General features: G+C 41.5%; 1 protein-coding gene and 1 pseudogene across 1 annotated transcript in view; both read left to right on the top strand.

Moving 5' to 3' along the window:
* Nucleotides 1–12,238, top strand: part of LOC124805698 (protein mesh) — a 196,959-nt gene that overhangs the window by 172,803 nt on the left and 11,918 nt on the right. Inside the window, exons 17-19 of the mRNA XM_047266267.1 lie at nt 9,486–9,627; nt 10,021–10,184; nt 10,270–10,452. Of these exons, the coding sequence (XP_047122223.1) occupies nt 9,486–9,627; nt 10,021–10,184; nt 10,270–10,452 (489 nt within the window). The remainder of the gene's footprint in view (nt 1–9,485; nt 9,628–10,020; nt 10,185–10,269; nt 10,453–12,238) is intronic.
* LOC124709182 lies at nt 1,356–1,472 on the top strand (annotated as a pseudogene).

The following is a 12,238-nucleotide window of genomic DNA, read 5'->3' as shown; positions in this document are numbered from 1 at the left end:
AGTTTATTTTTAACTGAGAAATCCAGGAAAAATCTAGAAATTTTTTTCCTTGTCCATATACAAAACCTGCAACAAAGCTTGGAAGTGGTGTAGATTGTGGCACTTGTCATGGAGAAAGATCCATCCATACAACCGTTTGGCTTACCCTGTGCTAGCAGGCCAAGTGCCTGGTGCTGATGCTGCCATCATATACTATAGTGTTCAACACCTGTTCCTCCAGGACCTGTGTATTTACTGGGCTTATTCACCTTTCATGGTTACCCATTCCTGTAAACATGCCAGCTTCACACAAATGATGAAACACTGTTGCCAGAAGTTTATTGTGCAGTTGCTATTGGCAAGGATGCATCTCGTAATCCAGCTGTAGTGCCATGCACCGATTGCCATTTGCCTGTTTGTATGTAAGGAGCATGTTGGCTTGTCTCTGGTTGGTATACCAGACCATCATCTCTTGACACTGGACTACATGACACATGTTCATATCGGAATGAGTCAGCAACAACAGTGAAGCAGATATCTCTAATACTGATGTGTGAGTGCGCTACTATCGTGGACAAAATTACTGTCCTCATGAGCATGGAGCACAAACATTAGTATAGACAGAACATTCACACTTGCATGGTGTGCGCTCCTGTGTGCTTTCGGTCACTGAGTATGAGTACCTCCGTTGGAACACATTTCCAGCCATTTGTCCATGTGAAATTTTTTGCTCCTTGTCCTCTCAGGAATTGTTTCCTGCAGTTTGTCCCCATTTAGCAAAATCATCCCAGAATGCATCCCCAATATTTGTGCTTTCAAGCACCCATGGAACTGCCTCATCGTAAGTGGCGTATCATAGCTGACTACCCCGTCTTAAGTGGCGTTTCATAGTTGATCAGCTTTTGTCTTGCACCCTTCTGCTACACTACAAAGTGTTGTAACCTGACTGTTTCAAAAAACCACAACATAATCCATGACAACATTAATGCTATTGATTTATGCAATCTCTTTACCTACGAGACTCATAAACAGTACAGATGGAAGTGTAGGGTCAGGAGATATACAGAACATTTCTCAACATGGAGCCCTAGTGTCAATAAGTTCCTAAAATCTTCTACTTGTATGTCCATGACTTCAGTTTTGCATCATATTCATTTTATAGCTCTACAAACTCTCTGGACTGAATGGATTATGTTTGCAGCAGAATTTCAAAGTAAATAAAGTCTTTTCATTCATGAGAAATGTTAACTGTTTGCTAAATACATTAAGATGCTGCATAAATGATAAACTCACAAATCAGGCAGTATAGCTAGGTAAACTGATATGTAATATTTATCTGTACAAAACAGAATTTCATTATACCCATTCTGGATAGTGGCAACGGCCTTGCCGCAGTGGATACACCGGTTCCCATGAGATCACCGAAGTTAAGCGCTGTCGGGCGTGGCCGGCACTTGGATGGGTGACCATCCAGCTGCCATGTGCCGTTGCCATTTTTCGTGATGCACTCAGCCTCGTGATGCCAATTGAAGAGCTACTCAACCGAACAGTAGCGGCTCCGGACAAAGAAAACCATCATAACAACCGGGAGAGCAATGTGCTGACCACACGCCCCTCCTATCCGCATCCTCACTGAGGATGACACGGTAGTCGGATGGTCCCGATGGGCCACTTGTGGCCTGAAGACGGAGTGCTATTCTGGATAGTGAACTACGACTGTGATTTAAATTGTTGACTTATTTAAGTATACTGTAATATGCAACCAGTCACTTTTTTGATATACACTCCTGGAAATGGAAAAAAGAACACATTGACACCGGTGTGTCAGACCCACCATATTTGCTCCGGACACTGCGAGAGGGCTGTACAAGCAATGATCACACGCACGGCACAGTGGACACACCAGGAACCGCGGTGTTGGCCGTCGAATGGCGCTAGCTGCGCAGCATTTGTGCACCACCGCCGTCAGTGTCAGCCAGTTTGCCGTGGCATACGGAGCTCCATCACAGTCTTTAACACTGGTAGCATGCCGCGACAGCGTGGACGTGAACCGTATGTGCAGTTGACGGACTTTGAGCGAGGGCGTATAGTGGGCATGCGGGAGGCCAGGTGGACGTACCGCCAAATTGCTCAACACGTGGGGCGTGAGGTCTCCACAGTACATCGATGTTGTCGTCGCCAGTGGTCGGCGGAAGGTGCACGTGCCCGTCGACCTGGGACTGGACCGCAGCGACGCACGGATGCACGCCAAGACCGTAGGATCCTACGCAGTGCCGTAGGGGACCGCACCGCCACTTCCCAGCAAATTAGGGACACTGTTGCTCCTGGGGTATCGGCGAGGACCATTCGCAACCGTCTCCATGAAGCTGGGCTACGGTCCTGCACACCGTTAGGCCGTCTTCCGCTCACGCCCCAACATCATGCAGCCCGCCTCCAGTGGTGTCGCGACAGGCGTGAATGGAGGGACGAATGGAGACGTGTCGTCTTCAGCGATGAGAGTCGCTTCTGCCTTGGTGCCAGTGATGGTCGTATGCGTGTTTGGTGCCGTGCAGGTGAGCGCCACAATCAGGACTGCATACGACCGAGGCACACAGGGCCAACACCCGGCATCATGGTGTGGGGAGCGATCTCCTACACTGGCCGTACACCACTGGTGATCGTCGAGGGGACACTGAATAGTGCACGGTACATCCAAACCGTCATCGAACCCATCGTTCTACCATTCCTAGACCGGCAAGGGAACTTGCTGTTCCAACAGGACAATGCACGTCCGCATGTATCCCGTGCCACCCAACGTGCTCTAGAAGGTGTAAGTCAACTACCCTGGCCAGCAAGATCTCCGGATCTGTCTCCCATTGAGCATGTTTGGGACTGGATGAAGCGTCGTCTCACGCGGTCTGCACGTCCAGCACGAACGCTGGTCCAACTGAGGCGCCAGGTGGAAATGGCATGGCAAGCCATTCCACAGGACTACATCCAGCATCTCTACGATCGTCACCATGGGAGAATAGCAGCCTGCATTGCTGCGAAAGGTGGATATACACTGTACTAGTGCCGACATTGTGCATGCTCTGTTGCCTGTGTCTATGTGCCTGTGGTTCTGTCAGTGTGATCATGTGATGTATCTGACCCCAGGAATGTGTCAATAAAGTTTCCCCTTCCTGGGACAATGAATTCATGGTGTTCTTATTTCAGTTTCCAGGAGTGTAATTCTCACTTCTCTAATCATTTGTCAGGGGATTGTCAAAATAGGTCAGTACATTACAGTAAGTAGGAACTGCTAATATTAACAGAATTAATACACTGTCAGAATGAAACATAATTATGCATTTTTAACAAATTTATCATGCTGTAAATACTTAATCTTGACTGTTGTGACCAAGTGCTGTCAATACTGAAATCTAATGGACATTTTTACTTAAGCTGGTCTAACAGTCCCTGTTAAGATATTCATCTTCAGTGCAGAAGGAACTGCCTACCAAAAAGTCTTTCAGATTTTGTTTAAACTGCAGTTTATTTGAAACCAAGTCTTTAATGGTTGCTGGCAATTTATTAAGAATGTGTGTTCCTGCATATTGGACCCCTTTTTGGACCAAGATAAGTGATTTTAATTTTTGATGTAGATGGTTCTTATTCCTAGTGCTGCTACTATGTATTGAGCTATTGGCTGGAAATAGAGACATATTACTTGCAACAAATTTCATTGAAGAATAAATATCTGAGAAGCAGTGGTTAGAATATCCTGTTCCTTGAACAGGTTTCTATATGATGTTTTTGAATGTTATTACACACTTTTGTACTCTAAAAGCTTTTGCTTGGTTTGACAAGTTATCCAAGAATATGAGCCCATATGACATAATACAATGAAAGTAAGCAAAGTACACAAGGTTTTTTTTTTTGTATTTATTTCTCCTACATCTGACATCATTAACATTGCAAATGCAGACTTGTTGTGCTTCAGCAATTCTGTGGAATGCCGTACCCAACTGAATTTATTATCAAGCTGTAATCCCAGAAATTTAACACTGTTAACCTAATGTATGCGCAGATCTTCGTATGTTATACACATGCTGAAAGGAAATCCCTTACAAGTTCTGAACTGTATATGGTGGGTCTTCTTGAAGTTTAAAGACAGTGAATTAGCTTTACAATTTATTAATGTCAATGAAAATTTGACTAACAATCATTTCTAAATCTGTACCTGACTTTCTGTTTATTGAAATATTTGTATCATCTGTAAACAAAACAAACTTTTTATCTGGCAATGTAACAGACAAGAGGTCATTATTGTACACAAGAAAAAGCAACAAAGTCAAGATGGAATCTTGAGGAACACCATATGTAATTAATTCCCAGTCAGATGAGGACTTGTTGCTTACTCCATGGTATTTTGCAATGGCACACTTTATTTCCTGTTAGTTAGTACTGCTGGTACCACCATAATATTTTGATTTTTGTAATAAAATGTTGTGATTCACAAAATCAAAGGTTTTGACAGGTCACAGAAAATGCCAGTTGCCTCTAATTTGTTATCAAATGAATGAAATACACTCTCACTGGATGTGTAAACAGTCTTTTCTGTATCAGAACCTGAAGACCTTTTCAAATATTAATGAAACAGCCAGCAAAAGTGTAATTGATTGATGGTTTGACAGTATCTCTTTATCCCCCTTCTCATAAAGATAATTAACTTCAGCATATTTTAGACAGTCTGGAACTGTTCTGCTGATAAGAGACTGGTTACACAAATAACTTAAGATAGAACTCAACTCACACAAACATTCTTTGATTAACTTCATTGAGATGTTGTCATAACCACTAGATTTTAATAGTTTTATGATGGATACTACTTCTTGGGAACAGTGTCATTTCCATTTTTACTGAAGTTATTTTTAGAGACTAGTCTCTCATATTCAATTGCACTGTTTCCTGGACCTGATAAGCCTAATCTGCCAGTAACAGAAACAAAGTACTTGTTTGAGAGGTTTGCAATACTACATGCACTTGTTAACAATTCCTCATTCATTTTTAGAGCTACCTGTTCCTCTTCCTCTCTGGCTCCATCTGTCTCTGTCTTCACTGTATCCCGTATACGAGGGTTGGAACTTAAATAATGGCAACTATTTATTCACAACTGATACAAAAGAGTTATATGTTGGCACCTGTTACTGTCCTTCAAAGTAGTCACCAACATTGTGTAGAACTCGCTGCAAGCGATGTGGAAGGCGTAGTATATCGTTTGCAGAGCCTGTTCTGTTGATGGTGCAAATGGAGCGGTCTACTGCCTGTCGAATCTCGGGAACAATTCTGAAGTGAATGCCATGAAGTAGTTCCTCCATCTTTGGAATCAAATCAAAATCACAAGGACTTACGTCTGGGGAGCATGGTGGATGGTACAGTACTTCCCAGTCCCATTGACCAAACAGAGCAGCCACAGCTTGCACTGTATGCACCTGCGCATTGCCATGCGAAATAATGGGTAGGTTGCACAGAAAGTGTTGCCAGTTCTTTCACAAAGCTGGTCACAGGTGATGCTCCAATAATGAACAGTAACACTGTGCATTGACGGTCTGCTGTGGAGGAATGTAATGCATTAGGATAACACCATCACAGTCTTACATGAGAATCACCATAACTTTCACCATACTGGGTCTCTGACGCAGTTTTGACTGCCACGGCGACCCATAATGATGCCATTCATTGGATTGCCGTTTCAGTTTTGGCTCTTATGATGTGGCCCATGTCTCATCTAGTGTTATGATATGGCATAAGAAAGCCTCCCCTTTGTGCTCATAGCACTCCAAGTGCATCTGAGCAGTGTCATAACACATCCATTTCTGCATTTCTGTCAAGTCATGCAGAACCCATCGTGATGCAGTTTTTCACATGCCCAGGCATTCCTTCAGGATGCAAAGCACAGTCGTATGCGCTGATCCGGTTTTGTGGGTGAACTCACGAATTGTATGGCATCGATCACTGTCCACTAGCACAGCAACATCATGCGCTTCTTCAGAGACACTAGGACAACCTGCCCGATGCATGTCTGCCACAGTTTGCCGACCTTTGTTGAAGGCTTTTACCCAACGTGCCATTGTTCTGTACAGCAATGCCGACTCCTCGCATGCCTCTTGAAGACCTTGATGACACTGTCATGCTGTACAACCTCTGGCACATTCAATCTCACTCCAACTCCATTGTTCCTGTTTTGAAAACATAGTGACACTGTCACATTAGACAGTTTGCTCACAAGTGACTGCATTTCCCTCGATTGTGTGCACGCCGGTGACATGGGCCGGGCGAATCCATTTGCTCGGCGGTATGTCAACAACTTACTTAAACCCCTTACAAAGATTTAAAGGCATTTTAGAAACTAGTAAAAAGTGAGAATTTTACACAGTTGATGAATTCAAAAAGAGGGCTTTTTCAAGACTTATGCTTTGAGTAGCTTTACTTATACCTAACAATCATACAATTAGAATTTTGCTTTTATATACCTATCAATAAATATACTAGTATCATTGCTTTAAGTAGACATAAGTAATTGTAAATGTATGTAATTAATGTATAGTTGTAGAGGAGCAGTGTCATAAAGCAGTTTCACAATTCTTGCAGTCCCATCTGGGTAATGGAATACAACCATGGGGTACTCTTGAGGTTCAAAAACAGTGTTTAAATGTCAAAAGAGGGTTATAACGTGTACTGCAGGTCTTACCCTTATGAATCATGTTGAGATTATTTCAGCCTGTATATCTATAACTGGCTTCTCTTTGTTAGAGACCATCTAAGTAAGTAAGGTTAATAAAGATTTAGATGCAAAATACAAATTAAAATACATAAGCTTGACTTGCATGGGAGGCACTGTGGGGGAAAAAAAAAAACACCTGCAAGGTTAAAATAAGCTTCAAAATTAAGAATTCATTGCTTAACATGCTGTCATGTAGCATTGATTGCATAGTAGGAATATTATGAGAAGGAAATTTGCTACTCACCATCTAGTGGAGACGTGTGTGTGATTTGCAGTTGCATTTGCGTGAGGTGAGTGTGTGTGTGTGTGCGCGTGTGTGTCTGTGTGTGTGCATATGTCTGTCTATTGTTGACAAAGGCCTTAACGGCTGAAAGCTGTAGTTGTGAGAGTCTTTTAGTTGTTCTTATCTGCGACTCAGCATCTGCGCTATATGGTGAGTTGCAACTTTCCTTCTCATAATATTGTTACAGTCCATCTTGGATTTATCACTGTTTGATTACATAGGAAGATCTTCAAATTTTGGTACTTACAAAATTTCATGTAATGCAAACAGGGCACAACTTTTCGAGAAGGTTTAAAGGGCATGCTAAAGTGGGAACTAAAGAAAAATCTACATTCGATAATTATCTCATTCAAAATAAGCATATGATACAACACATAGGGAACAATCTTGAAATTTTGCATATTTCCCATAAGGGCCTATAGGTGAACAACTTGGAGGAAGAGGAAATCTACTACAGTTAAATGAAGATAAGACTGGATAAGTAACTCAATAATCAAACAGAGCTTATGGAAAAGCAATTCCTAGAATTGTTTACTAAATGGTTATAAGGTTACCTCAACAGGTTGTTTACTAGATACACTTGTGATCCACAATTTACTAGTCTTGTGTTTCTGCATTGCAGAATATTAAAAATAGTGATTTGATGGTTTACAATTTATCTTTATTGTTAAATGAAGCAGATTAAGAACAGATATTAAATCCTGAACCCCATGTAAGTGCAGTAGAAAAATAATAAATAATGATAAATTGTGTTGTGGGAGTGTAACAGGATGAATGATCAGGAAGTTCCTGCACTTCTCTTGCCACTAATTGTGTTTTTTGTAGACTACCAAAAATCTTCCATTCAGGAATTACTGGTGTTTGTACACTGTGCCACACCAAGTGGAGCCATCTATCACACCTCCACAAAATATCTTGGAAGGTAGGTGTGTCTTATCTGATGGAATAGGACTGATCATTTTCAAATCTAGAACAGTAATCTGCTGTAATGCAAAGTATTTCGACCATTAACAGTAAAGACAATGAAATTGACTTTGTCAAATACATATTGACAGCATTTTCAGTTTGAGCAGGCTCTTCAGTATGGTAGACAGTTCCAGCTGTTTAGTTTTTTTGATAATAGCTAATTCAACAACTGCAAATAAGTACTCTCATAATAAACTGAAAATAACTGAACTACCTAAACTCGAACTCAGTGAAGCTATTTTGTCGACTCACATAAGAAAACCGGACAGGAAATGCTGGGGAGGTGTAAACTAAAAAGCAAGCAACACTCATGGTAGGGGAAGTTACATTTCCTGGAAGAACACTACCACTGCTGTGCAGGATGACTAAGAATCAATTTCTCTTTTAACATTGTAGAACAATATGGAGAGATTTACCTATACTCTGTCCATATGTGTTTCTTGAGTTAATATTGTTAGTAACTCATACCTGTATTCTATCTAATGTTAATGCACTTTATGGAAAATAACCATCCCTGTGTGTGTCTGCGCATTGATGCCTAAGATGTGCTCAGAAAGGACAGTATGACAGTGTGAAACACCCTGCAGTTGCTTTTTGTGATGTAGTGTGTCAGAGATAATGGGAGGTCACTTACTTACTCTTCAGTTTGCAGGGCAATGAAGGAAGGAGGCACACAACCACAATCTGGCAACCCAACTTCCCTCCCGCCTCCACCCTGTTACACCCCTATAACACAATTTATCCTTAATATGGCTCTACTACACTTACATGTGGTACTCACATGTAACATTTGTTCTTACCCCATTTAATTTAACAATAAACATTAGTCTTATATCTGTGATTTTTCCATTCCTTGCAACATGGAAACTATTAGCTCTAAAGAAAAAAATGAATAGGATCTTTTGTGTAGGAAATTTAATCTAGTTCAAATTTTTACTAGAAAACATTTTTATTAGAAGCTGCAGTTTTCAAATTATTCAAGGAACACATAAAAAAGTGACCTTTATATAGCCCACCCCAGCGCTCACACTTCACTGGTCAGGATTTTCAGTATGTTGCTTATGATACTTATGCCATTACACAAATCTTTTCCTCTAATTTTCCTTCATTGACTGGAATAAAATGACATACATTACTTATGTGAATCAGCTATAAATAAACAACAAACTGTAGTATATAACCATATGATATGATGTGTGTCTATTTTATTATTGTCATTTACCTGAGTGTTTCATTATTTATTGTCTATGTGATACATTTAATTATGCAGTAAATTGATCTTGTGAGTGATATATTTATAATTATTTATTTTTATTCTCATCTACATAATTACACAGTGTATCTGTCGTGTATTATTTCCTTGTCTTATTGACGTTTACCCCATTATTTTGTTTGATGCCACCAGTTGCACATAAAAATGCTCAAAGATGACTGAAGCGTTTGTATTTGTACAACAGAAAAGATGATGACTTACCACACAATAATAAAATGATTTTTTTTTCTAAATTTCAGGGATACTGGGAGATACTGTGAAAGAGGGAGTAGGAGGGTCCTTATTTGTGAATGAGTACTCTCGAAGTTCCAGCTATTATGCAAATGAGTCATTTGTTCCTGAGTATCGTACAGATTTGTTGGAAATTATTCCTAGTAACAGGTTTGTGAAGAAAGGCCTATTGGTGTTTAATTTTTACACTGTTACAATAAAATGAGAGTTCCAACTTTAAAATATCACAGGGTCCCAAAGTCTGAAATACAAAATAAGCAGGTCATCTGCGAGGGACAAGCAGTAGCATCACTGTGATTTTTTGTGTTATTACGTATGATTATCATATAATAATGCTGCTTACAATCCAACAATCTTCTGAGGCTACAAATAATTTTTTTTTGTAAAATGAATTTTTCTTTAGTGCATTAATGGGAAAACTCGGAAGCAATAGAACATGTATAAGAGGGCAAATTATTATTAGCCAACAGAAATTTAGTGAGTAGTGATATATCCTTAGATGAAAATGTGTTCTGCTTATTTTTTAACTTACTCTGTTAACAGGTCAAAAGATAGGACTGATGCTGAGTTCTACTGCAAAGATTCATATCAGTGCAAGTATGACTACGCAATGACTGTCAATAGGGATGTTGCTGAATTCACAAAGAACTATTATGCAAGTTACACAGAAATCAGAGAAATTACGGAGGCAAAAGGTAAAAATACTGGTTAATATTCTGTCTTAAAATAACTGATAATTAATCTTATTTATTTTGTTCATTTCTGTTTATAAGCTCCATTTTGAAATTTCAGTTATTTCATGTGGTGTGCTGGAAACACCACGATTTGGTCGAAAGAGCACTTTTGAATATGTACCTGGAACAGTGGTAACTTTTGAGTGCAATCAAGATTACGTTCTGGTTGGTGATATGCGGAGGTCTTGTGGTGCAAATGGACAGTGGAATATACCTGAGTATGGGTACACTGAATGCTTACGTAAGTATATCATTAGGTATGATTTTTGTCTAAAATGTACCAAAAAACCTTTAATACATAGTTTATATATAAAAACAAAGATGAGGTGACTTACCGAACAAAAGCGCTGGCAGGTCGATAGACACACAAACAAACACAAACATACACACAAAATTCAAGCTTTCGCAACAAACTGTTGCCTCATCAGGAAAGAGGGAAGGAGAGGGGAAGACGAAAGGAAGTGGGTTTTAAGGGAGAGGGTAAGGAGTCATTCCAATCCCGGGAGCGGAAAGACTTACCTTAGGGGGAAAAAAGGACAGGTATACACTCGCACACACGCACATATCCATCCACACATACAGACACAAGCAGACATATTTAAAGACAAAGAGTTTGGGCAGAGATGTCAGTCGAGATAGAAGTGTAGAGGCAAAGAAGTTGTTGAAAGACAGGTGAGGTATGAGTGGCGGCAACTTGAAATTAGCGGAGATTGAGGCCTGGCGGATGACGAGAAGAGAGGATATACTGAAGGGCAAGTTCCCATCTCCGGAGTTCGGATAGGTTGGTGTTGGTGGGAAGTATCCAGATAACCCGGACGGTGTAACACTGTGCCAAGATGTGCTGGCTGTGCACCAAGGCATGTTTAGCCACAGGGTGATCCTCATTACCAACAAACACTGTCTGCCTGTGTCCATTCATGCGAATGGACAGTTTGTTGCTGGTCATTCCCACATAGAATGCATCACAGTGTAGGCAGGTCAGTTGGTAAATCACGTGGGTGCTTTCACACGTGGCTCTGCCTCTGATCGTGTACACCTTCCGGGTTACAGGACTGGAGTAGGTGGTGGTGGGAGGGTGCATGGGACAGGTTTTGCATCGGGGGCGGTTACAAGGATAGGAGCCAGAGGGTAGGGAAGGTGGTTTGGGGATTTCGTAGGGATGAACCAACAGGTTACGAAGGTTAGGTGGACGGCGGAAAGACACTCTTGGCGGAGTGGGGAGGATTTCATGAAGGATGGATCTCATTTCAGGGCAGGATTTGAGGAAGTCGTATCCCTGCTGGAGAGCCACATTCAGAGTCTGGTCCAGTCCTGGAAAGTATCCTGTCACAAGTGGGGCACTTTTGTGGTTCTTCTGTGGGGGATTCTGGGTTTGAGGGGACGAGGAAGTGGCTCTGGTTATTTGCTTTTGTACCAGGTCGGGAGGGTAGTTGCGGGATGTGAAAGCTGTTTTCAGGTTGTTGGTGTAATGATTCAGGGATTCCGGACTGGAGCAGATTCGTTTGCCACGAAGACCTAGGCTGTAGGGAAGGGACCGTTTGATGTGGAATGGGTGGCAGCTGTCATAATGGAGGTACTGTTGCTTGTTGGTGGGTTTGATGTGGACGGACGTGTGAAGTTGGCCATTGGACAGGTGGAGGTCAACGTCAAGGAAAGTAGCATGGGATTTGGAGTAGGACCAGGTGAAACTGATGGAACCAAAGGAGTTAAGGTTTGAATCCACAAACCCAATCATCCCGGCCGCCCCATTGTAGCTGGTTACCAAGCCCCCACAGAGCGTATCTCTGCCTACGTAGATCAACACCTTCAACCCATTACATGCAGTCTCCCATCCTTCATCAAGGACACCAACCACTTCCTTGAACGCCTGGAATCCTTACCCAATCTGTTACCCCCGGAAACCATCCTTGTAACCATTGATGCCACGTCCTTATACACAAATATTCCGCACGTCCAGGGCCTCGCTGCGATGGAGCATTTCCTTTCACGCCGATCACCTGCCACCCTACCTAAAACCTCTTTCCTCA

Source organism: Schistocerca piceifrons, chromosome 7 (assembly GCF_021461385.2).
Source record: "Schistocerca piceifrons isolate TAMUIC-IGC-003096 chromosome 7, iqSchPice1.1, whole genome shotgun sequence".
NCBI lineage: Eukaryota > Metazoa > Arthropoda > Insecta > Orthoptera > Acrididae > Schistocerca > Schistocerca piceifrons.
The sequence above is the reverse complement of the archived record's forward strand: the minus strand, read 5'-3'. Positions and strand labels throughout refer to the sequence as shown.